At 37.9% G+C, this 27,761-nt stretch overlaps 2 protein-coding genes across 2 annotated transcripts in view; one reads left to right on the forward strand and one right to left on the reverse strand.

Annotated features, from left to right (window-relative positions):
• Positions 1–31: 31 nt before the first annotated feature.
• sf3b2 (splicing factor 3b, subunit 2) lies at positions 32–16,357 on the reverse strand. Its single transcript, XM_073859764.1, has 22 exons — positions 16,201–16,357; positions 15,709–15,752; positions 15,559–15,618; positions 13,880–14,035; positions 13,573–13,635; positions 13,338–13,467; positions 10,382–10,485; positions 10,154–10,262; positions 9,027–9,118; positions 8,191–8,388; positions 7,617–7,739; positions 7,444–7,524; positions 7,120–7,347; positions 3,936–4,092; positions 3,701–3,783; positions 3,455–3,562; positions 3,159–3,266; positions 2,681–2,823; positions 2,491–2,592; positions 2,151–2,250; positions 784–984; positions 32–264 (listed from the first exon to the last, which is right to left on the reverse strand). The coding sequence occupies exons 1-22, from the start codon at positions 16,304–16,306 to the stop codon at positions 193–195; spliced, it is 2,568 nt and encodes an 855-aa protein (XP_073715865.1). The 5' UTR covers positions 16,307–16,357; the 3' UTR covers positions 32–192.
• An 806-nt stretch (positions 16,358–17,163) lies between these two features.
• capn1 (calpain 1) overlaps positions 17,164–27,761 on the forward strand; it is a 38,242-nt gene continuing 27,644 nt past the window's right edge. The window contains exon 1 of the mRNA XM_073859767.1: positions 17,164–17,348. The gene's annotated coding sequence lies outside the window, so the exon portion shown is untranslated. The remainder of the gene's footprint in view (positions 17,349–27,761) is intronic.

Consider the following 27,761-nt stretch of genomic DNA (forward strand, 5'->3'; position numbering starts at 1 on the left):
CCAAATAAGTAGGCGAATTGTTCAAGAAAACTGTCATTGACGGATATTTTATTTACAAAAACATTGACCATAAATGAACAAGTTGCTTGCTGTAAGTTTACACATACAAACAAGAAGGTGAATCTACAGCATTTAATCGGTTTAAAAAAGACAAAAATGAAGGATGAATGGTCTTCACAGCTCTCTGTAGGGCTAAAACTTGAACTCTTTATATTTCTTTGCTCCAGAACGCGTGTCCTGTGGCTGCGCCTTGCGTTTCTTTTGCTGTAAAGGAAAAAAGAAGAAATATTTTAAGCTTTAAAAACATAAAAAAAAACATTGAATGATTGATATTGTTTTTGGATTGTTTTGCCATTTAAAAATGTTTATGATGTGTAATTTTGCCAATGTCATTTAAAAAGCTTTAAACACAACAAAACTGTATTTGCCTTTTAAACTTTTTAGTTTCATTCTTCTCATTTTATTTTAATGCCTATGGTTGAATCTCATTAAAGTTACTGAGATGACGTCTAATCAGGCCATATTTTCATACGCAAAAGTAATATTTTAGATATTTTCCCATTTTATTATTATAGGCACAAATAACTTTTTATAAATTACAGTATTATTTGTTGCACTAGCCTGGTTTATGCTGATCTTAACAACAAAAATCTTGTCTAAATAGAAAGATGTTCACTACAGTAGTACCCATTATACCACAACAACTGACTACTACAATAACTATAATTTCTGCTTAGTTGAAATATTTGAGATCTTTTAATCAAAGCATAAGAACCGGCTAACCTTTTGTTTAGCTGCATGTTCGGCTACCATGTCGCTGAAATCTTCTTTCTCCACTTGGGCCTGCTGCTCTCTGACACGTTCCTCGTATTTCTGTGTCATGGCCATGGGGTCCAACTCCAGCTCCTCAGGGGCCAGAGCCACCTCTACACCCTGCAAGTCTCCACCCATCCCTGGTGCCACCTTGCGTGCCGCTGCTGCCGCCTGGATGAGACAAGCGTTAATCAAACATTACTGTAAGATAGGGATGCCCTGAACAGCTTTTTTGCAGCCGATACCATATATTGGTTTCTTAAAGTCATAATTGGCTGATACCATTGCCCGATACTGATTCTTTATGCTGATATGCAAGCTCTTTGATGACTAACTGTTAACCTTTTTTTTTTTTTAGATAAAGTAAAACCACAGATGTTGCCTTTGTTATATTATTTGCAGTAATTATGTATATTCTTGTTTAAATAGAGAATCAGAAAAAATAAGCACAACAAATAATTATTTGACAAATAGCAATTCAATATGCTTTAAAAAGGCTTATGCCTGCTGAAAGTAATGAAAATAAAACACTTCAGTCTTCACTGTATGAATTAAATATACACGCATTCTTATAAAAAGTAAAACAATTATTCAGTCAAGAGCAGAGAGTGATTTTCTCTTTAATATAATTGACAAATGAATTAGGTTACTGTAGCTTTAAGAGAGATCTTTGCTCTGTACTTGTGCTGAATGACAAGCTGTGTCTGTGTGCATGCATCGAGTGTACGTGGACAAGAGCAGCTTGTCCACGTACACTCGACTTTGTTGGTGTCCATCAAAGTCCATTAAAATGAGAAAAATCCTGCAATGTTTTCCTCAAAAAACATAAATTCTTCTCGACTGAACAAAGAAAGACATCAACATTTTGGATGACATGGTGGTGAGTAAATTATCTGGATTTTTCTTTTAAGAAAATGGACTATTCCTTTAAATCACTCCTCAACTTGGCCCATCTTTGTTTTCACCGCCGCAAACGAAAATGCCTATGACGCAGGTTTTTTTTACCTGACGGGAGGGTTTCTGGTGGACCAATCACAGTGCTTGCAGTCCTTGTAGAACTGACACGCTGTTAAAAATTTTGCGAGGTGCACGTCAGGCTACGCAAAGGCTACGGATAACCTTTGGCGTAGCTACGGCGAAGAGCTTATGCACAACTATAAATCTCATTCAAAGATTATATTTCATACATATATTAATGAATATACATATCCAATTCTTTTTAAAGAATTAGACGTTCATTCACACGTTTTCAGCAACAGCTTTGGATTTGTGTATATTTTTACTTAACGATAATAATCTTACATCTCTCTCACACACAAACAAACACACAATCGTACCGCAGACATGTCGTAGATATGTGTGGAGCCCATCATAGCAGCTCCCACTGGTCCAGTTCTCCTCTCTGGCAGCACCGTGTACAGCTGAGGCGTCTCATTTCTGACAAGACAAGCAACATATATATTAAGCAAAATGTAGCTGATGCTTTCATGTCTCACACATTACAGGTATAGCAGTTCTGGTGTAACTCAAACCTACAACCTTTCAATTAGCAGCCCAGTTCTTTAACTATAAAGGCAGGTTTAAATACACAGGGATGACTTTTAATAAACTGCTTTTTTAAAGAACAGATTTATGCGTACACATCCTTTATACAGGCACATTTGCGCACAAACTCACCCATCTATGGCCTCTTCGATCTTCTTCTTCCTGAGCTCAATGAGCTCTGGAGTTTCCATGCCAGCAGGAACAGAGGAGAATCCACCGGGAGTAATCAACCCACTGCCAGAAAAAAAAAATTAAAACACACACAGAGGAGAACCAGCACTACAGTATGAGATTCAAGAAGTGCGTTGAGATGAAGCAGTACCTGTCTGCAGGTGTGAAGAAACCAGTTTCATCTGGTTTCTCCTCATCACTCTCCTCCTCCTCTTCTTCCTCAGAAGACTCTTCATCAGACGGTTCTAACTCACCCCATGGTGTACGATCCACTTCTTCCTCATCTGCTTTGGCCTGTCAACAGATAGGATACAAGACATGACAAAAGTATTAGTGGGTGACAAGGTATTATAATATACTCAAAATACAAGCTCAGTTGTTAGGGTATTGCATGAAAAGATAAAGACTGTGCTTTTCCAGGAAACACACATCCTGATAAAAATGTGTAAGCTTGCAATAAATGCAATCTGTGTCACTTTAGATCAAATCATCTACCAAATGCATACATGTCAAATGAACGATAATGGATGCTCTATGATCAATACACAAAATTTCTATAGCACAAAGCAATCTCTAGCACCTATAAATGCTAACTGTTAACCTAAGTGTATGCCGGCATGTGTCCTCACCTGAAAGTCCACTGCGTTTGTTCCGAACACATCTCCATACAGAGGTTTTCCAGTCTCGTCAACGGGAGGCTTGCCCCAGCCACCAGCATGATACCCAAACGAACACCCCTTAAAGAGACATAAACCTCAGTATGCAAACATCACAATGCCCATAGTCTGTCGTCAGTGTTGGGGTGATGCATCACTTTAATATTTAACCATCACTTAAAAACATCTGCCTCACCGAAACATATTCAGTGTTTTATTTTAAGCATTATTATCAAGCAGTGGTTAGTGGATTTGTACGAGTGTCTGACCTCAGGGATGGGGGCGTTAAGGCCGGGGATCTTCAGGTTGGGGTATGAGGGTGGGGGTCCATATCTCTGCATGGCAATCAGCCATGGTGGAGGAACTTTATGAGAGTTCTGGGACATGAGAAGAAACAGTACTTGAATAACATTATCAAAATGAAGCCGATGAACGTTATTACATACTTCTCAACTTCATGATAGAAAAGGTCACGTTTGCTGTGTAATGACAAACCGATTCGGTTAAACACTTACCGGTCCTGTGGGCATCCCAAGAGCTATTCTCAGCTCATCTGAAAGATCGCCAGGTTTCTTCTCTTTCAGTCGCGTTTCAAACTCTTTACCCTGAAAAGCAAAACATGATTTATTTTCAAATAACACAACCTTAGTAAGATTAAACACATAAAAATGTGGCGCTGCCATCACAGACCCCAACAATGTTAAATACGGCATTTGCTGTGACTGCATCCTATTACACGATCAGGGTGACGTTTACCCTCGTAATACAGGTCACCGTGTATCGTAAGCTTCGGTTTGATCTGCCATTTAAAGAAGGCGTCATGTAGTTTCTGGTAGTCGATGTCAATCTTCCCCATTTTTGGACGAACTTTCTCTCTCATTTTGGTCTTCATGGTTTTTGCATCTTCCTACAGAAGAGGAAAACATCAGTAAACTCACAGCAGTGGGAACAATCTCAATTTAAAATATAGCTGCAAGCAGCGATACCGGGGTCAAGCCAAACATGGCAAAAAATGATTCATACGTGATGACTGTCATGATTTAAGATCTAAGTTTGCATTAGTTTTATGAAAAAATAGCAATTTTTTCGTATCTTGAGACCACTAGGTGGTGCTGTGCCGAAACAATAGATGGTGCCTCAGGACATGACTGTGATGACACATACCAAATTTTGTGTAAATACAATAAAGCAATACGGAGATATAGCCTTAAATGACTTGACCACTAGGAGGCACTGACCAAAACAATAGATAGTGACTCAGGTCTTGATTGTGATGACACCCACCAAATTTGGTGTAAATACGATAAAGAGATGCAGAGATATAGCTTCAAATCTCTTGACCACTAGGGGGCACTGACCAAACAATAAATTGTGACTCAGGTCTTGATTGTGATGACACCCACCAAATTTGGTGTAAATACGATAAAGAGATGCAGAGATATAGCTTCAAATCTCTTGACCACTAGGGGGTGCCGAAAAGTTTACAAGCCCTCTCAGAACATGTTGCTGATGAACCATACCAAGTTTCATAACAATACGCAATTGCGTTTCCGAAATACTTGAACTTAAAGAAAAACTCAAAATGGCCGACACCCAAAATGGCCGACCGAAAACCGTTTGGTATCGTTTGACTCGACATGCCTCAAGGAATCTAACAAGACCACCTTCGTGATTTTAGACTCAAGTTTGAAGTAGATATAAGCGAAAATAAGCATTTTTCGAATCTCGTGACCACTAGGTGGCGCTGTGACGAAACGTTGCAGGCACCCTCAGGTCAAGACTGTAATGACATATACCAAGTTTCGTGTCGATACACCAAAGTGTTGCGAAGATACGGCCTCACGTCTGTTTTGGCGTGCTCGCCGCCGTATATGTTGTCACGGTATACGAGAACGCATTGGTCTATCAAAAAGCTTTTGATAACTTTTTGTCAGGGGTGTCTCTGGATGCTAGATACCAAAGGACATGCAAATCGGACAAACGCTCTAGGAGGAGTTCAAAAAAGTAGGTTTTACGGAAAATTCAAAATGGCGGAAAGATGTGCATGACACAAATGACATCAATGTGTGCATTTGAATCATCATGAGCCAAGGATTCAGAGGAAACAAGAATTTAGTTTCTAGGACTGATGGGTCAGAAGTTATGACCATGAAAATAAGTGGATTTTTGGACTGTTGGTGGCGCTAGAGGGTTTGAGTCAGACACACCAAAGTTGCTATAGTAACTTCTGAGACTGTCCTCTACATGTGTGCCAAATTTCATAACTTTCCTATGTACGGTTCTATGGGCTGCCATTGACTTTCGGCGGAAGAACGAGGAAGAAAAATAATAATAATAATAATAATAATAAGAAAACTAACAATAACAATAGGGTTCTACGCCCCTTCGGGGCTTGACCCCTAATAACTCTGCTTTAGTGTTGGGCGATATGCCCCATTTTGAGATCGTCCTATCGTCAGCCTGTGAGATCGCCGATTATAGTATCGGGGGCGGGGCATTAGTTTACTCATTTATTTTATTATTTATTACTAATTTATGCCAAGTCACTTGATTGATGGACAAAAAAGATGCAAGGGCAACACTGTCATGAATGCAACCACCTTAAAACTGATGGCATTAATCCAAGTGCGGAAAAGCCCAGGCGCTCTAAAATTTCCTGTGTGCCAGGAAGCGGGAACAACACACTCGCTGGTTTTAACCCTCTGCGCCCTAACAACCTCTCTAATACAAGGAAATGTCAGAGCCGTGCGTAGTACAAGGAAACGTCAGAGCAAAGACGACAGCATTAATGCTGCCTTCACGTGCTATGGGAAAAAAGAATTTTCCAGTTGTAAACTGGTATTTACCAGTGTGTTGTGTTCAAGTGCTTTTGTTGTCGTACTTTAGGGAAAATACATTCACGTGAGTAAATTGCCTGATCGCTCATTACTAGGACGCTCCTATTGACTGCTAGCTAGCATCTGCTAGCTGGTAGGTAACACAAAACCACAGTATTTTTAAAACTGACACTGAGTGTTAACGCATTGTATTACAATTGTCAATGACAAAACATTGTATAGGCTACAAAAACTATGTGCTAACAGTAGCAAAAAACATTTAGTAGTGTACAATGTTTATCATTCATTGCTCTTCTGTTGCTCTCCACCATTTTCAAAGGTCAAAGGTTATCTCATCTCGGCAACTCGTGCATCAAAATATTCTACGAGTTGCCCAGAAGAAAATACCACATGAGGGGGTGTTCATGTGCATTTTTTACGTCGGCTTTTGGTATTTACCATAATTACCATAGCACATGAAGGCAGCATAAGTCCAGGTGTGTGCAAGAAGAAATGCAGGTGCGTTACTAACTCTCTCGCGCAAAGTGAAACCCACAAACTTTCTCATGTGAGGAAAAGCACGCAATGCATATGTTAATGTGAAACTATGATGATAATAACCAACCCCAACTATCGTCATGAAAGCCTGCTATTGGTGATATGGCCAACGATCGTCGAAACACGATACTATCGTCTGTAGAACCCATTGGTTCTAACGTGTTAGCAGCTCAGAAAGTTAATCAAAATGGTTTCCCAGCATCAAAATGTCTGGTTGTTGCGTTTGGTTGCACTAATATAATATATGTATATATTTATCTGGCAACTTTATATTTGGGCATCTGCTACAATCTTCTATCCACTCCACTATAGTACACGGAAGCTGTGTTGAAAACGTTTTTAAAATAACTTAAAATAAAATAACTTTCCCTGTCTGTGTTGCTTCACTGCTGATTCTTGCCATACTTTCGTTGCCAAAATGTGCATGCATACACTGCCACGTCATCATTGTGTACAAACAGTAAAAGGGTCTATAGTTCTACCCCCAGCCCTACCTGCAATATTACAAGGACTTCTTGTACTATATAAAATAGTCTGTTTGTCCACAAATGTTCAAGTACCTTCTCCTGCAGGGCCTCTCTCATCTCTTGGATACCAGTTCTCTTGATAAATTCGGGCAGTTGAAATGGTGGTTTCTCTATGCCTCTCTTGCCTTGCAGATACTTCCTCTTGAAGCACCAGTGACGTGGCACAGGCACCGTGTTTCTGGTGGCCTTTAGATGGACCAGCAGTTTGGGTTCCTGCGCAGTCACATCATGCATCTCCACCACATCAGGACGGGCCACCAACTAATGGGAAAGAAGAGATTAAAAAAAGGTTACATGAGTATTACTTGCATTATGTTTTTTATTGTAAACTATAAAACACTTGTTATGGGAAATCACCTGTTTGAGCTCTGCCACTGTAAGTCTGTTCATTCTCCTGAGTTTCTTTTTGGACATCTTAGGAATGTCCCTCTTGATTTCCTGTAAAACAGGAAGTGAAGAGGTTAGATTAAGAATAACTTTACATTGTAAAAATTCGAGCTTCTCTGACTTTTACATGGGCTTGAGCTCACCTCATCACTGTCATCGCTATCTTTCTTCTCGAGCTCAAATCCCTTCTTTTTAAAAGAAATTATTTCAGGCTTTTCAGGCTTCTCCGGCTCCTTTTCTTTCTCCTTTTTCACATCGTCCGTCAGCTGAGATTAAGAATGACATTAGTGAAAGCCATTCAAACCAGTATCCCATCAAATTCAGGCACATCCGTCAAAAAAAAACAAAAACAACGACAACTACCGGAAATAAGCAGAGTTCTGATAAATAAGTATTTAATCTTTATATTGTCTTATAACTTTACTTCTAAAGGTATTTTCTACACATTTTTGTGAATCAGAAGAGGTATCTCTTATATTCAATCTTGGATTTATTGATTTACCAATCTCATTGCAGTGAACAATGGAATTTATCCTCCCCAAGTACATTCAATATTCTAAAATACAGAAATTCAAAACATCTTGAAATGCTAGCATAAAAGCAGCTTTAATTTTTTTTAAATCGTATGTCCCACATTATGATCCACAGATATCCTATTATGAAGCAAATGCCCTTGAATTCCTGTTCAAATACTGTATGAAGTAATCAGCTTCTGACCTTAAATGCATCAAAGATCCTTTTGAAGAAGATAAAGTTTGGGTCATAGATCTCGAGGTTCTCCGTGACGTACTCGATCTCCACCTCCGGCTCCTTCTCCTTCTCCTGGTTCTCTTCTGTCTTCTTGTCTTCCTCCTGTTTTGTCTGCTCTCGCTTCTTCTTGTTCTTCTTCTTTCTGTTTCTGCGCTTGCGGTTCCTCTGCAAGAAATGAGACGATTCAGTAAATGTGAAATTAAAAACATGCAATTAGCAGAACCCAACAATATAGTAATTATGTCAAATAATCTTGATTTTGGTTGATTATTGAGAAATTGTCTACTTTGGAAAAAGTTGGTCTAGTTTTAAAGTTTGAAACTGTCTAAAATGTATTTAAATGCCACCATAACATCAACAAAAAATAAATAAATAAACCCATGCGATCATCACTTTCGTGATCGATTGGTTGATGTCATGTTTGAGCAAGCCCATCTCTAGTTAAAATAGATCTGATTACTGTACACATAGTCTTAGATCACTCTTGAGATGTGGCGGACAGCGATCAACTCGCTGAGGGAGGAAACTATGGTAATGCAGGAATGTATTAGTCAATGGCTGTGGACGGGCTTTATGAGTGTGAAGTCACATTGATAAGAGACTTAAAACGGCATGTCTAAAAAAGGAGAGGGTAGATTTTTCATTGTAAGGTGGTTGGGTTCACACACTTCCATAACACATTCACACATTTATGTCCAAACACCTTGTAAAAGTTGATTTTGCATAATAGGTGCCCTTTAAAGGATCACAAACATGACATGTGAAAATGTTATTGCAATCACTAATCAGGTGATGCTGCTCACCTCTTTTTTGGAGAGAGCACTTTCATCATCATCATCAGAGTATGCACGAGCAGAGGAATTCTTCAGGTCCATTTCGTCATCATCTTCCTCCTCTGAGAACAGAAAAGAAAAAAACTACATTAACTTCTATTATATAATTGCTTTTTGTAATTATATAATTGCTTTTTGTATGATTAAAGAATGCTACCTTCAGTATTATGTTCGGTAAAATTGACACTTAAAGCCTAAAGTATTGTTAGTTTTTTGTTGAACACACAACCTTGCGAATCATAGTTCATGGGCATACCCAGGTATTTGACGCATGTGGATTGTGACAAATTGCATTACGTCTCCTGGCTTACATACTACATTCTCCGGAACGTGTATGCGCAACCTACACTTTTAAATAGGGCTGCGTATCGATTCAGATGTTCCAGATCGATTCAATTTCGATTCTCGATTCAATTTTTTTGATTACAGTTCTCAAAAGAACAGTGAACAGCAGTTTACAAGTGGGTAATTAATAAAAAGAAATTAACACTATCGTTGTCGTCTTGCTTGCGAAATCTAAAATGCTTCCATAGCTCTGACTTTTTATGTGAATGTGGCATCAATGTCGATGAAGCACCTGAAACCGTCATTTAAAGCACTGAATGAATGAATGAATGACAGGCTCGCCTCTCGCTCCTTGATAACATCGCGCAATGCAAAAAAGAGGGTGACTTCTAGTGAAGAAGACTATTAATTTGATTAACGTTAATCTTACGTTTAATGTTTGCGGGAAAAAGGATTCTGAATCGATCACCTTAAAAAAAAACACACAAAAAAAAAACGATTAATCGAAAAATCAAACTTTTAAACTACGCGTGGTCGCCGGTTAAAAAAAATCCAGCAGTGCAAGTACAGTATATTATTCTCAGGAGAAAATTTGCGTGACGTGCACTTCCCTTTTCTGTGTCTGCATCCATATTGGCAATACACAGAAATGTTAACTGTTGTTTTGCATTTTTTAAAACTTAAACTTGAAATCTGTAAGGAGCTAAACAATTATAATATTAAAATCAGCCACATTCACCTCCATAATGTAATCATTCCAGCAAGTTCAACACCAAAATTTTAAACTAATACAATTAGTTCCTCATTTTAACCTGTAGGGGCAGTGGTAAGCTGTTCCTGTCTAATTTCTTTCAGTTGCAGAATCTTCTCCAGAGCCTGAGGGATCTTTGGTCCGATGCCAAGATCATCACCCTGCCACACCTAGACAAAAAAAGAAACACCACACACATCAGACATTTGCCATTTACTGAAAATTTTCTGTAAAATGATTAGCAAGGGTTTATATTCGATACACAAAGTGTCAAGTCAGGGTTTCGCACCTCTCTGCCATCCTCTCCTGGAGGGGGTGGGACTTTCTGCCTCTGATTTGCAGACTGAGTTGCCGCAGACACACCTGGAGGGGGTGGGCCGCTCTGTGAACCAACTACAGGAAGAAAATGAAAGCATAAATTAGGGCTGTCACTTTTTATTTGATATTCGAATATGCATTCGAACATGACATGAAATATCCGTATTCGAACTATAAATAAACCATCCGGTTTTTAAAATGCCATAGGTAGCGCATTTTTACAGTAACACCTCATAATAGGAAGGAGGCTGAGAGTGAGACAGACGACGGCAACTGTGCGCAAGAGAGGGAATCAAATTGGACCAACATGAACCTCATGTGCATGTCAAGATAGAATTATAGTTTGTATATAAAATGACATATAAATGTTTATAGTGTTAAATATTAAAGCAGAATAAAAAGCTTGTGTTAATACGTTTGCATTATGAAATTAGCATGTATAAAGATAATTTGAAGAGTTTGGTTCCAAAACGCAATAAATCCATTTTGACAAATTTCGGTAAAAACGTGTTTTCTATACCAAGAAAGTGACAAGATGAAAACCAGTATTTTCTGTTACAAACTTTCACATAGCATCTTTCTTTAGGTTATAAAAACATTAAAAATTCAAACCCATAACTTGATTTTCAAAGATTTATTATAAAAACAGATTATTTTTTCCACAAAATGCAATAAATCCATGACAAGTTTTTATTCAAAATGCTATAAATCTATTGAATCAATCGCCTATATAAATGTGCATTCATCTTTGCCATGTTATATTCATTTAGTTGACTAGTTGTACACACTAATTAAAAATATAAACATTAATGTCATTAATCAAAACACTTACTTTGTGATATTAAGAACACTGTCATTGCTGCGGTTATACTAGACTTCGCTTAACGTTTTTCATAGCGATAAAGCTGTAAAATGTTTTGGTCCTGCACGATTTTCTTTGACTGGGTAAAATTATGGGAAGTTTTTCATAAGATCCCCCGTGGTCAATGTGTTATCATGACAGAAACTTGATGTTGTCGGCCCGGGCAAACAAGCACCCGTCTCCCGAGTGCCTCTTGTGTAAATTATTAGATGTTGATGCTTACGTTTCTTTCCCGTCACAGAAAACCATCACAGGTTTATCAATGCTATTAAAGTATTATTTTGTTTTGTTTGTTGGTGATCACGAAGTACAAGATGAGGAAACTCTGAGTCCATGTAGTCAACACGCCGCCATTGTTTGTTTACATTGCGTGGAATGGTACGCTGTAATCTGTGGAGCGGATTTATGGCATTCTGTAGAAAAAGGGGAGTGGCTTTATTGCATTTCGGAAAAAAGGGAGAAAAGATGACAGAATAACACGGCGGATATTGGATTTTGCGTAAAATTAAGAATTTACTTGTTAATACTGACCTGATAATACTGATTCTGGCAGTAACTCATTTTTTCAAAAATGGTGTTTATTGCGTTTTGGAACCAACCTCTTCATTTCATCATTTTTACAACGCAATGTATATTTTATATTAAACAACAACAGCATTTGTCTTGTAAACGGATTTCAAATGATCATGTGCTGACTCTCGCGCGTCACACAGACGACAGAGTCAAGTGAGATCTGCTTAACTTAGCGGTAAGTTTCATTTCATCTCAAATATCAAATGGTTTGTGCTCTCTCATTAAAAACGGTCAAGCAAACAGCACGCGCAGAGATAATGTACTTGTAAATGACGGCTCACAAACGTGCAGGATAGGCTATGTATGTAGGTGTGCTTGTTGTCAATGAGATTCTTTCTCACAAACACGCTTAAGTGCGGGATATGTGTGCTTGTCAATGACGGGCATTAAATCCACAGAGTTTTCCGCAGAAATCTGCAGGCGCGTATTCCGTTTGGGCATGGCTATATTTTTTTTCATATAAGTTGATAACCTGTTGTTTCAAACATTAAATAAAAAAGTAATCCAGACAGTCCTGTTTATGACTGTCACTGTTAATAAATTTGTGATTGAATCTCCATTACGGTGTGTGTGTTTTTTTTTTTTTGATGCGCGCAGGGGGCACCTAGATATTCGAATATATTCGGATACATTGCATGATATTCGATATCCATTCCAATTTGATTTTCCTCAAAAGTGACAGCCCTAGCATAAATACAATCTCAGACTACATCTACATTTTGTAGCGGCACAATAATCTTAAAACCGCCAAGGAGCTGAGTGGAAGCAATAAAATCGTGACATGTTAATCATCATTGCAAGTTTGCTGTTTATTCTCTGTTCCTTTAAAGGTTGTTTCAATATAGCAGTGACTTGCTCGAGGTCAACAATACGACTTCTCAACGAATATACAGTGATTACATGGTCAACCAAAAAATATGTGCTTCCCAAGCTACACACACACAGGTGTTTTAATCTTATGTAATTACTGATGCCCATTTTCTCCCATGGTCATATGATGTGGCTCCTACAATTTTGTTACAGTGTGTTTTTGTTTTAATACAGCGTTTCAAAATGAAAATGATCTTTGTTTAAACTTGCGTTTAGAAAAGATCTCCGCCACACTATCTATACACACTCAAAAACGCATGAAGCATGACCATTAACGCACACTGATATAAGCTATGAAATGTACCAGTTGCATAAATGATACAAAGAGCTCTTATATCAAAAGCACAGGAAAAAAAATTAGTCTTTTTGAAGTCTCCACAATATTAATACTGCATTGTTATTATTGTGGTGCACCATACACATCTACATCCAATTTAAAATTATTTGTTTTTAGGAGCAGCAATCACTTTTAGGACTTTAAGTAGTAACAAATAAATTGGATGCACCTCAATTTTTATGTTAGATGCAAATACACACAGTCTGATTCTGAATGTTTGTGTATTGCTAAAAGCAATGTTATCCCTTTTATGTCCATATGCTGCAAACCTACAGAGCAGCTTACCTCTGAGAGGGGGAAGTGGGGGCAGGAGGTTGGGTCGGGGTCCCAGTTCAGGCCCTCTGATGCCAGGTGGACCCCCCTGCTGTATTTTAGCAAGTTCCTGTTGTCTCTCATGTTCCAGTAGAACCGCGGCCTGGGAGACAAAATTATATTATTTATCTAATTAAGACACAACCATACAGCTATTATAAATGAAATATTTTAATAAAATGTATGAAAAAGATGATTTTTGTCTCACCCGTTTCTGCTGCTCTAAGAGCTCCTGTTCCTTCATCTGCTCATCAATCACTCGCGAATCACCCTTGAACCCAAATCAACAGTGTAAATAATCCATCAACTGCAGTTATGCAAATCTAACATCTTTATTTCCAATCTAACACCCAAATAATACTCTGTCTGTTACATACAGATAATTGTAAGTGAGGTAGCAACTTAACATATGTAGCCAAGGTGTAGCAAACTGACATATTTGAATGTTGAAATATGGCTACTATTACCTAGACAAAAAATATGTAAGCATTTACATGCAGTATCCTTTTATTCACCTGAGCAGGTCTGTCATCATGCTGCATCATGCCAGGTGACTCCATGCCCATGTGGATAGGTGGAGGGCCTCCCATCATGTTCATGGCCTGCATCATGTTCATCCCTGGTGGGAGGGGCATGGAGGGCATAGGTGGCATTGGCGGTAGACCTGGCATCTGCCACACGCATAACACAGCATAACTTTATTATGATAATTCAGTTTTTGATTGATTAAGTCAAACTACATCGGATTTGATTGGAGGCAACAGTACCACGAAGCAAGGTTATTTTCGTAAACGAAAACTGAAACTAAGACTAAAACTATCAGCTAAAAAACATTTTCGTTAACTGAAATAAAATTAAAAATTCATAATAAATGGAAAACTAAAACTAAACAAAACTAGCAACAGTTATTGAAAAACTAACTGAAATAAAATAATAATTATCAAAAATAAGTATTCGTTTTCGTAATTAATAAGCCCTCATCCCGTGGCGGAAAATCTGAACAGGCTTTAAAATAGACCCCTTAATCGCCTACGTCACTGTGACGTCACCGCTCTAGCTGGAGGCAAAACATAAAGAACTCATAGCAGGCGCGCTAAAAGTTTGAGGTTTTGACTTTAAAATGTAGTCGTCTTGTGTTTTTGGCTGCCAAAATAGAAGTAACAGCACTTTTCGTTCAAAACTAAAGTTTTACCGGATCCCGGCAGACATTCCTTCACAGAAATAAAGAAGACAATTGTGGTTGAATGGACGGGGACGATCATAAATAATGCTCGTGTTTGCAGTGCACACTTCATATCAGGTAAAATAATCTATGTGTGTTGGTCTTATCTAGCACAAATCAGAAAGTTTCTGTTTCATAGGTGATGATAAGTCAACCATCAGTGCACTAGCTAACTTAAATGTTAAACAAAAATTCAACGATAGATGTGTATGCCATCCTTTGAATGATCTCTTAAAATGATCCCCATTGCTAATCATAGTTATCCCAGCGATAGGTTACATTAGACAATAAGCCTTGACAAAATTCCCCATGTAGGAAAAAACCTGGTTAAAATGTTTCCAATGAGAACAAGATACAAGAACTAACTGTTACAGAGTTAATTTACAAAAATAGCTGTCACGCAGAGTCAGTAACTTCACATATTCGGACAGTTCCGAACCTTCTTTTGCATCTATGTTTAATAAATCCCTCCTTAAAACGTCCTGGCTTACGCTTGTCAGCATTGCGTCGCCGCCTCTTTTTGCCTCCAACTAATCCCCGCCCACCTGGAGACGTTGCAATATTTACAAACTTTTAAGGAGTCTTTATTTGTAGATGGCGCTTTATGCATGTAAGGTTAGCTGAGGTTGACAGCAACCTCAGTTAACTGATAAATATGTCAGACAGTCTAGCTGCTGTTAGCTGCTAAACTATAATTACTAAAACTATAACTGAAACTAAATAAAATAAAAAATAAATAGAAATGTGTTTGCAAAATAAAAACTAAACTAAAACTAACAAAACCATTCATGAAACTAACTAAAACTAAACTTAAATTTAAAGCAAAATTGAAAACGATACTAAAATAAAAACTAATTTAAAAAAGCAAAACTATAATAACCTTGCCACGAAGCAGTTTATAATTAAGGTTTCATAAATTTTATGGTCACATTTAAAAACAAAAACAATAAAGAGATCAACATGTGGCAGTACCGTAGTCATTCCCTTGTCGTCCCCTCCGGGAATGTTTGGTTTAGTCAAGACCATTCCAGACTGCAGACGAAATAAACAAAAAACCAAAAGATTACATTACAAAAAAAAGCATTGTTTTCAGACCTACAATTTAACAATTAAACAACTTACTTGAGCATATGCTTTCAGTCTGTCTATGAGCTCCTCTCTGGGGCCTGAAGGAACAAAGAAAAAAATTAGCTGGAAAACAAACCTTACCTGAACTTAAAATAAAGTTACGTGTTGTATGAACATGAGGAAAAGATATCGCAAATAAGAGTGGGGTGTGTTTTAAACGAATAATCAAAAAATCCAAGGCACGGTTGATTTTCATTAGAAATGATTGACTTTATTTACACTCTACATAATAATAAGGCTTTCGGCCATTAAAGTCTTTTTTATTATTAGCACAACCAGCATCGCAATAATTACAAGTTCAAGATACAGAGACAGTTTATTGCACACTTGCATGTGAAATATAAACATTTAAGCAGACTGATGCACTCAAGGCCTGAACACCAGGAAAGGATATAACGTTAACAAGCTAACCGGCTAACGCTAGCTAACAAGAGAAAACTGAGTAAACTCTGCCAAAAAGGTCTTACTGAAATAGTTAATTCTCACCCATATTAGGAGCTCCAAACTCTGCCAGTTTGGCCTGCAGCTCGCCATGAGTCCATGCGTTAAAATCCAGCTGAGATTCAGCGCCTGGCGGTACGTCGCTCGCCATGATTCCAACAGCACAAACGCGATCAACGCAAAGGATCACGGGAATTGTGCGTACACGACATTATGGTATTTGTAGTTCAATACTTTACTCTTCCGCAATTCTTTGTAGTTTCGACCATTTTTATTATAAATTTACGTTCAAATAAAATGTGTATTTTTACCAAATAAATTATATAATTGAGCAATGCTGCAAGTGGTTTATTCGGTTGCTTTTTATTGCACATGTTTGTAAAATAATCGCCACCAGATCTTCACCACAAAAGATGCCGCAAGATGGCAGTTTTACAACACATTTCACACTGCTAGCAGGCGTTATACCTTTTGGATGCACAAGAACTAATTTATTAAATAAAATCCTATATTTTTTCATTCGAAGTAGAATATGTAAACAATTTATATTATATAATAATTATATACATGTCAGTGGTAGGTAAAAATGAACAACATAAAATATATTTTACAGAAATATACTGTAGGACTAGGCCTACCTATTAAAACTGCATAATTCTTATAAACTGTTCCTTTGAGATTTTTACTACTTGTGTTTTGTTTCCAAATATGTTGAATAAAATGTTTATTTATGCCTTGCATTACACCTGTTCCTGGAGGGCTACTGTCTCACGGTTGTGTCTAGAAGCGATACAGCTACGGCCAAACTCTCGTGAAATCTCGCCGGAGGATCGCTGTTTTCATCCTAATCCTACCCTCAAACCTAACCCTAAACCCAACATGTCACGGGATTTAGACCGTAGCTGTATCCATATAGCTAAAACCATTGTTTTTCATCCTAATCCCACCCTCCCTAAACCCAACATTTGTCCGTAGCTGTATCCCCTCTAACCAGAACCCTGAACGAGGCGTCGCATCTCACAGTGCGCAGACGCGCCCCAGAGTTGCTGGGCGTTTTTGCAGCTGTCGGAGGGAAATCAGAGGACGGCATTAAACAACAAAGTCCAGATGTTTGAAGTATCAAACTCAAACTTTCTGCATATTAATCTGATTGATCGTACTACAAAGTGAGGCACAAGGACACAGGGAACAAGGTAGGTCTAAACGCATGACTTGGAACTTTCCGAAACTTTTGCATATTTAGTCATGTTTAATTTCTGACATATGTCATTTGAATATTATATTTCAAAATATGTGTTTGTCAATAAAAGCTTAGCAGTTTTTAGAGTTGAAAACCTAGATTTGAAAACGTAAAACTTTGATTTGAAAACTCTATAACGTTACTCAATTTCCTTGTTTAGCATATTCTAAAAAAACTGAACTAAAAAAACACTTAAACCTATAACAAGTAAGTTAGCCTTCATAATGTGAAAGTTAAACGGAGGAATCTGCATGTTATGTTAGGTTAGGCTATAAAATAACATGTTTAAAGGTATTTGGTGGTTGTAGTTTCTTGGTTGGAAATTGTCTCTTGCGGTATAAACTTCGATCGTGCATAGTGCAAATGTATGGCATCACTCTTTTACTAACATCGGAATTGTTTAAAGCAGTATTTATGCCGGTCCTGGCTATTTAAAGCTTTTTAAATAACACACGTGTTCAGCTGTTGTGCTGTGGGTGAATGGCTGGTCCATAGGCAAAAATACAGGAAGTGATGATAACATAACATGACCTCTTTCATCACATACCCCCGAATTTCTATCCTCTGAACCACATGCATTAGGGCAAAATGGTTAATACTTAACTCATAACATCCGCATTGCAAGATATTACAGTTTACATAAATTTAAACTAATTTGACTAAAATATAGTTACAATGATACTTTGTTACATGTTAAAAAATTGATGAATGCTTACTGTTAGGGATGTCACAACAATGAAATTATGACTTCTTATGATTTATTGTCATTACCAATAGCTGCAATTAAGGGTTTGTCTGTTTTGTTAAAGAGAACCAATTATCCAATTCACAATTATACACTTCCTTTGGTGTGTTAGTACATGTTAACGATATGCAAAGGTACAAATCCCAAAGTAAATGCTAATGCAAGTTATTGTCTCTAACTTAAATCTCTTTTCTTGGACTACAACAAACACATGGATTTTAGGCAACAGTTTACTTTCTTGGCCTGTTGACATAGACACGATGGTCATTATCATAATTCCGCCCGCTTCTGACTCACAGCCTGTAAACATATGTTTTCATATTTAGTCAGTTGTAAATTCTTTTTATAGCATCTCAAAAGTCAGTTATTGACATTAAACTTGAAACTATACAAAAGATGTCTTTTTAGTGTTTAAAATTTTGTTGTTTTTTCTTTCTAAATGATTAATATTTATAGATATTTATAATAGGTTTATTTCCCTGAGAAGGGAACGAGACGCTGCGTCTCCCTTGCCATACTTCCTGGGTTCCTGTAACGCCGTCTTTGGCAATATTTCAGATAGCGATAGGCTCCCACGTCACCCTGTCTTTGTCTTTAAGCCTCACCATTGGTAGAATTTGATATACACATTCAGACGCACTTATCCCTGGAGGCGTAACCAAAGTGTCACCGCAGTGACGCAGAGCGAGTTCCCTTGAATGGGAACTGTAACAATGTATCTTAAAGGGATAATAAGTAGGATTTACCCCCATCTAGTGGTGAAGTTGTATTTTGCATTCAAACGAAATAGTGCTCTCTAGCGCCTCACTTTTCCAAATGCGTGTTGCAACTACGGTAGCCGTTATGTACTCACTGATCTCCTTGTCCGTTTCGGCTGGTTCATGTGTTCTGAATGAAAACGCGTTGTGCAAACTTTACTCCCGGTTTCAGTTTTTTTAATGGTCTGACTAGTTGCCAAACTGAACTCGAACAAATACCTCATCGAAAATAACAAATGTTTGGGTTTCCTAGGTAATCTACGTTTTATTTATTTTGCTTGTTATATAAATAAACTACGTTTAAAGTACTTCGTTGTTATTTATATTCTTAGCGGAGTTTGCCGGAAGTTACATGTTGACCACGAAACTGCAAGTTTATGTTGTTACTGCTGAAACCGTCTATACACAGTATATCCCGCTATACTGCCCATGTATTGGAAATTGTCTGTTGTTAATACACTGAAAGCTCAAACTGTGGAGAAGTTCAAAAGGGAACTTGACAGAGCTCATGCTAAAACAAGAATTTAAAAACATTCATTTTATGTTTCTAACAGAGTTTACGATAGGATGCAAAAGTTTTGATTGCAGTGTAACACGAGTGCTGCAGTGTTACAGAGTTGTTTTTAAGCATTATTGGCAGTATTATGGAGTACTGCCACTATTGGCATGTTAGGAACAAACAGAAAAGATTACAAGCAGTGTCTGTATGGGCATCAACGCCCATATTTACATCAGGAACTGTTAACATTGTGGGCTTGTGGTATTGTAACCACAGGAAAACAATGCATTATACTTCCATAAGTGTGAGAATAGCAATAGTGGCACTGGATGATGCCTGTCTGCATTTTTTGAGACAATGCAGCCACACCCCAGTATACTGCAGTATCTTACTAGGTTACATTTGAGCTCAGTAAAGTGCCAGGTGTGTTCCCTTGGTTGTATATTGTCTAGTGAACTAGTATGTGGGAATTTTATGACCTCATGTTTTTGAGAAAACTGACTCATCTTATACACACACAGACATTTATATCCAATGAAATGTCCTTCAGAATGAGAAATTACCCCAATATGAAATTCACACAAAATTATCCAGCTTTAACACATATCCTGTTTGGAAAAAAGTTAAATGATTCCAACATTTATACATATGTCAACTAAATATTCCCATGTAATCTTATAGCAAATGGTTCTTGTAAAGAATATGAAGCTCCAATGTAAAGCAATATTTTTAAGAGTGTACATGTTTGCAAAAACATTTAGCAGATATGCACAATGTATAAGCAGCCTTTAAATGAACACCCACCCTAGAACAATCATGATAGTAAGACGTTGTGCAAATGTAACTGGACGCAAGAATGTACTGTCTTGACCAACTTGTACTTGTAAAGATGACTGGCGCAACATTTTAGTATTTGAGCAAGGCACCCTTTACCCAATTGATACATGCCCACTATTCTGGATTCCTACTCACTGGGATGGGTTAACCCTTTAGAACCTACTGTAAAATTAGGTTGTTTGCACATATTTAGTTGTTTTGACTGTCAACTTCTAACACAATGTGCTATCATGGTATCTTTTTTTACAACTGGCTTTCAATAAATTAAAATCATTAATCATTACTATGAGTTAAAGTAAAAAAAACTATATTTTTCTGTTTTTATTTAGAAATAATCTAACACTTTAGACGTGAAAGGTATACTGCAGTTAGTACATACACAAGTCATTTTAGTGTTAGATCGACTACACTTGCTTCACAAGTTGCAGTATGTCACCAGGAGTCATGGGGATTTTTGTATTGGATATACAGTATCTGCTTTTGAGCTCTCAAAGTAGGGGGTCGGTTGACTTTTATTATATGAAAGAGCACTGGGTTTTCTGCAATAAATCTTCTTTTATTGTTCTACTGATGAAAAAATGTCACCAACATAACAGATGGCCCGTTGGTCAGTAAATAAACTTGGTTTTAAAAGTATACTGTTGTTTCGTTGAACTTCGTTCATTATATTTATCTCTGCGGCAACAATTGCCACGCATGAAGTCGATCGGATGAACGGTTCTCAACATAATAAAAATGCAGACAGACGCACAAAGATTCCTGCCTTTATAACCGAGAAGAATATGTTCAGCCCCTTCCCTTCGAAGCTTCGAATATTCTGCGTTGATTACTACCGAAGCTTCGAAGCTCAAAAATTAGTTTTCGGACCAGCCCTACTTTTATCACCCCAGTGCTCCAGTCGTTTTCAGTCCCTTCACTCTAATCTGCTACACTCTAATCAGATCCACCCCTTTAGCTATCCAGAAATCAGCAGCGATTGGAAGGAGGGAAATCAAGAAATTACCGTAAACCATATATTGCCAAATGCGCAGTATGTTTTTTAGGTGCAATTTGATTCATTATTTTTGATAGCGGAAATGGCTGAAAAGTTACATTCAGATGAATACAGCTGGGTAGAATGTTTTGGCGGTGACACTTCCGGTCTAATGCTATGTACACACCAAACACATATCATTGCGTTACTCGCTCTAGATTACTTGCGGGATTTAAGTTTGTGTCATGCAAATTTTTCGCTCGAGTTGAATATTTTCAACTTGGGCGAAGACGCGTTTGAGGCAAATAGCGCATGTTTTCGCGGCAAACACGCCACCCATATCGCGTCATTCGCATCGCCCCCCGCGAGAACGTGTCTGATCGCGTCTTTGCATTGATTTTGTATGTAATCTAATGTGCAAATCGTTGAACTCGCATCTGTTGTGAACCCACAGTAATAGGGTTAAATGCAGAGGTCACATTTGTAGTATGGGCTACCATAATTGACAATTACGTCACTTCACTCTTGACTACCCCTGGTTTTGTAAAGTACTTTTGGATAAAAAAAGAAAGAGTTTCTCCTAAATCGGCAAGTTAGGAGTTATTTTTAGTTTTAAAGGTATCATGTGACCCGCTTTCATGTTTTCCTTTTTTTTTAGAGTGCTACAAGATGTCTCTGCACATAAAAAATCTGTAAAGTTGCAAAAATTTAAGTTTAAAATCCAAAGAGATCTTTTTAAAAGTGAATCCTCATCCACGCCTTCCTAAAAGGAACACGCCCATGCAGTTATACGTCATACTGGTTTGAACATTTTCATAACACCGCCCTAATGTATATGCAAAGATAGAGGGCGTAACATTCAATAACGCTGTAGTGTTGTTTCTGCCATTTCGAGTAGACGCTGTGTGTTTCGTTGCGAAAGGCAAACTACTATGTTGGCCTTCCAATAGAGTAAACATTAAGAAACCAAGGGTTAGGTTTTATTTACAACACTGATTCAGAACAGTACTGCCAAAATGTTTGATTGTGTGCTGCACATTTTACGGAGGACTAGTACTTTCTGAACATAGGGAGTAAAGGGCGATTTATAGTCGTGCGTAGGTCCTACGGCGTAGCAGCGACGGCGTAGGTTCCGCGTCGGTTTTCATTTATACTTGTGCGTCGCCGTCCGCGTCGACGTGCAAACACACGCGAAACCGCTGGTTGGCAGTAATCACGCGTGTAACCACAGTAGCAGCAGAAGTCGTCACAGAAGAAGAAGCTAAGCAAGTAAACCCACAAACGAAGAAGAAATAGCAACTTGATGTGTATAATTTGAGAAGACCAGCAATGATGGAAGTAAATAAACAGCGACTTATGTTTCAGTTTGAGTTAAATCACTCCTCAACTTGGCTCATCTTTGTTTTCACCGTCTCAAACGGAAATACCTATGACGCAGTTTTTTTACCTGACGGGAGGGGTTCTGGTGGACCAATCACAGCGCTTACGGTCCGCATAGAGCCGACGCGCTGTTAGAAATTTTGTGAGGTGCGCGTCAGGCTACGCAGAGCTACGCACAGGCTACGGATAGCCTACGGCGTAGCTGCGCCGTGGGACCTACGCACGACTATAAATCGCCCTTTACAAGGCTGGTTGTACACAAAGGCTTCTTATAAAAAGTGGAGCAATTCCAACTTTGCAACTACACCTACTGACGATTCAAATGTGAGTTTTGTGCAGTGCAGAGTAGCGCTTGTTTGACGTTTCTACCATCAGACATGGATTTATGTATTAACATACTTACCATACCAATCTGTTACGTTCTGCTCACATTGTGCTGGTAAAGTTGATCGATCAGCTTATAATCTGTGTTTTCTGGGTCAGATTCAGGCTCGTATTGATAAGGTAGTAAATACAATAGTATCTCCTGGCTTTCACTATTGCTTTGGGAGCTTATCTTTCAAACATGGTAATGAGCGTCACATTTCCATTTATGTAATTAAGGTATTTGTCCAATCACAACGCATTGAATAGCTGGCCAACCGGTTCACACCACGCTTTCTCAGAACGATGAGCTTTGTACAAAACGACCTGTTACAGAAGGGCTGGACTGAAGGGCTCGTTATAGTCGTGCGTAGGTCCCACGGCGTAGCCGCGACGGCGTAGGTTCCGCGTCAGTTTTCATTTATACTTTTGCGTCGTCCTCTGCGTCGACATGCAAACACACGCGCAAACCGCTGGAAGGCAGTATCCACGCATGTATCCACAGTAGCAGGGCGACCGTCAGAGAAGAAGAAGCTTGGCAAGTTAACCCACAAACGAAGAAGAAACAGCAACTTGTTGTGTATGATTTCAGAAGACCAGCAATTATGGAAGTAAATAAACAGTGACTTTTGTTGCAGTTTAAGTTAAATCACTCCTCAAGTTTGCTCATCTTTGTTGTCACCGTCGCAAACGGAAATATCTACGACGCAGTTTTTTTACCTGATGGGAGGGCTTCTGGTGGACCAATCACAGCGCTTGCGGTCCGCGTAGAACTGACGCGCTATTAAAATTTTTGCAAGGTGCACGTCAGGCTACGCAGAGCTACGGCGTAGAACAGTTGAATTTTCCTTTTGAATGTTGCAGTACGGTTTGACGTAAGTGGTACGACCCTATGTAAGCAATTTGAAGCTCACCATGTCCTTGTTACGATCTCCCCGCACCCTTGGTACGAGCTCAGTTCGTCCCCTCTATCTCCGTTGGGTTTGTTTTTTTGAATACGGCCCCTGTCTTTTTAACTCTATATTATTTTAGTTTACTATTGTTTAGCTAGTGGTTTTGGTTTTTTGTACATCAAAAGCTATTGTTTGGCACATGTTTTTCTAAGAATACATTTTCAGGTTTTAAGTCTCCTTGTCTGTGCCTGTTCTCAGCTTCTCTCTGGTTGACTGAACCTGTTCAGTAACTGAAGTTTCATGATATTTTTGTTCCTACTGTCATCTCTCATCAGCCAGGGTTTCTCCAGAGAGTTTCAAAATGGAGTTTTCCATTTCAAGAGACAAATTCAATGTTTATTTCATGTGCACAGAATATTCTAAGTGACTCTGAGTGCCCCCAAAACCATAAATAGATAACATCAATATTTGTACATGTGTATTTGTGAGGATACTGCTTTAAGGAACAAGCAGAGAGAGTGTTAAAAAAAGTTGAAAGCTCAACATTATGAAAAGGAGAGGCAACAAATTGCGGTTGGGTGCGAGAGCTTTTCAACGGTCATAAATATTTAAAGATTTTCATATTTTTTTCTGCTGCTGTTATTAGACTAACAAAATGTATTAAGTTCACACTGTATATTAAATGTACTGTATATGTATTACGAAATTGCTTAAATGTGCAAAGTTTTTTCTCTACTGTGATAGTATGAATTTATTTAACTGATTTGCCTTCAAGTGTCAGACATGGTGAGCAAGTTGAATGTCAAATGGTTATTGTTAGAATTAATGTAAAGTAGTGCATATTTAACATATTTTAGGACAAATAAGATTTCTTGCATTTCCACAGCTACCCCCTCTGAAAACTCTAAATTCTTAGCCCACATCATTTTGCTCCTGTTGACATCCCAAGGTAAAAAAAACGAATGACCAACATGATTTCCAATGCAAAGAACTTGATTCTCATTACTGTAATATTCTCATAAATTAAGATTAAATACTTATTTTGTAGAGTGCATTTTTTAAATATATATAATTTATAATAGGTGCATTTATTGTAATGTTCCTGCTCATTTTAATAAAATCTCTGTATAGAGTAGACATGATAAACTGAACTACAATAATGAGAATTAGATTTTTGCATATCTAAAATCTATAGCGCTGAGAACTGTGGTTGAGAGAGGTGGTGGCGTACTTAATTTTTAGGAAAATAATGTCAAAATGCAAATCCGTTTTATGAATTTGCCTCATGGCAAAGGGGATTTGCTTTGAGCATAGAGGCTTGGCACTCATGGTTAAATGATAAACAGAAAGAAACATTTATTGTTCAGAAAACAAAGAGAAAAGCCTGTTGTGTATATAAGAAAAATGAAAGAGAAATGAAAATTAGGTGACAAAAGCAAAATAGCTCAATCTTTCATCTTTCAAGTGCCAAAATCTACTGCCTAGTCACTCCTCAAACACATCTTTACACTTGGCAAACATTCACATTTACTTACAATGAGAGTTAATACGCTCTTGTCAGTCTGTTTTCTAGCTTTCCATGGGTCTCACGCACCACACCCATCCAGTGCTCTACTTTCTAGTATTAGTTTAAGTGACGCTTATGTCAGGGTGTATACACTATAGAGCTGCAGTCCATGCTTAACTACAAAATAAACTAAGAACACAACTTAAAATAAACAGTTGGCTTGTTAAGTCTCTTAAAGTCATGAAGCAAATAGTGAAATTTAGCCAAGGAATGTTAATAAAAAAAACTGATAAAAACTGTTACATGGCATTTTAAAAGGAATGCCTTTATTTACATGAATTTATAGTAAACTTCTGTTACACTGTGCAAATGCACATTCAACACCCATCTGGGTCCCAATTTCAAACTCTATATGGGTGCTATGGGACTACATTGGCTAGGTTGCAAATAGAATTGCCCATGTTTTCTTGAAAGGCCCCAATGTCATTTGCCTACATGACTGTCAAGCAGGATTAGTCTGGATGTTAGAGTGGGCCACTCTAGACACTATGGGGCGGTTTCCTGGACAGGGATTAGCTTAAACCAGGACTAGACGTACATTTTATTTGGAAATATAACTAGTTTTAACAAACATAACTTACTAAAAAAATTACTTATGTGCATTTGAGGGAAAACAAAGGGCACTGATGTATTTTAAGATATGTCATTGCAAGTTGTTTTCAGTTTGGACAGCTCTCATTTATTTTAGTCTAGGACTAGTCTAATCCCTGTCCGGGAAACTGCCCTTATAAGACCAATCTTCACAGCAAACATTGCTCAGAGTCTGATACAGAGGCATACTGCAGCTAAATTCGGTTGTTACTTTACCTCTCTTTACTCTGTTCTGTTTAGTGTACAAAACTGGAATTGGTTCGGTTATAGAAAAGTGAGGCAAATGCAATGTGATTTGCATGGTACGCAAGACTACCCAATCTCTATCATTTAAAGAACACCTATTTCATTGCTAAAATGTGTCATTTTGTGTATTTGGTATAAAACAATGTGTTTGTGTGGTTTATGGTTAAAAAACACATTTGAAAACAGATTTGTTGATTGGCAAGCTAATCTGTACGTTGTAATTGGCCTGAATACCTCTTACATCATTCGGAAACGTGACGCTTCTTACCATGTTTGAAAGATTTGCTCACAATGCAATGCTAAAAGAAGTTAACCTACAGGCTGTGTCTGTTCCAAAGCGGGAGGAATTGTGATAATGTTGGTCTTGTCTACATCACCAATCCCAGGAATTCCTGTTGCCTACAATCCGTGTGTTTGTTGCAGTCCAAGAAAAGAGATTTACGCTGGAGACGATAACCCCTGTCATAATTTACTTTGGGGTTTGTACCTTTTGCATATCGTTAACATACTAATACACACCTACACACCAAAGGAAATATAACAATGTGATTCGGAAAAAATAGGTGCTTTTTAAAATCAAAGCATCCAAATGAATATACCCAAACTAAAAAAAGGCAACAAACCACCACGCACTCATCTTTAACCGATTGCCGCGTGCAGTGCCATATGTGGGATTCAAATGAACGTGCCCCAGACAGTTCGATCTTATATATGGGATTTCACAATGTACATTGACGTACACTGTCAGATTTAAACATACAGTGTTTTTAGACACAAGATGGTTCTATTTGATGTCACAAACACCACAATAAAATTTATAGTTCATAATGGCAGAGTAATGTCTTAATATTAATTGAAAACTGTGATCTGATCCTGTTTTACCATGGTAATACTAGTAAAACTTTTCAAAGCATTTGCAAGTAAACAATAAATAAAGTAAACCATTTATAATAGCTACTGAACATTAAAAGCAGAATATGTGGATTTGGGTGGTTTATTGCATGTATTGATGCTTATATTATAAAAATTACAGTACAGGCTACATAAAGTTGTGGTCATCAACCCTCTTTCTTAAGATGTACCCTCCTGCCTACTTTAGGTCCAACCATGCTTCAGCACACCTGCATCTAATTCTTGGGTAGCTGTGAAAAGCCTGATGAGCAGGTTCAGGTGTGTTTGATAAGGGTTGGAAGAGGTAAACTCTGCAGAAAAAGTAGATTTCCAGGAACATAACTTTCTTGGAACAAACATAAATTCTGGTAAACGAGTCATTTTAGAGTAGTTTATTTCTGATAACAAGCAAACTAAACAACAAGTAGATTACCTTAGTTGAATTCATAGCTAAAGTGAATTAACTACACCGATCTAACATTACTGTGTAAAAATTTGCACTATGTAATGCAGGGATGGGCAACTTTGATAACGACGAGGGCCAGCATTTTCTCCTTTATACCAAGGGGGCCAGAACGACACGCGCAATTTACATAATTCTTAATTTCCTTTATTAAGAAAAC

Source organism: Misgurnus anguillicaudatus, chromosome 21, assembly GCF_027580225.2.
Source record: "Misgurnus anguillicaudatus chromosome 21, ASM2758022v2, whole genome shotgun sequence".
Taxonomy (NCBI): domain Eukaryota; kingdom Metazoa; phylum Chordata; class Actinopteri; order Cypriniformes; family Cobitidae; genus Misgurnus; species Misgurnus anguillicaudatus.

Excerpts from the sequence above, each read along its gene's own strand:
- sf3b2 (XM_073859764.1), bottom strand. The coding sequence starts at position 16,306 with ATGGCGAGCGACGTACCGCCAGGCGCTGAATCTCAGCTGGATTTTAAC. Across the intron at positions 7,525-7,616 it reads ATAGCGATGACAGTGATGAG|GAAATCAAGAGGGACATTCC; the intron begins GTGAGCTCAAGC and ends CCTGTTTTACAG. Across the intron at positions 2,251-2,490 it reads ATCGAAGAGGCCATAGATGG|AAATGAGACGCCTCAGCTGT; the intron begins GTGAGTTTGTGC and ends TTGTCTTGTCAG.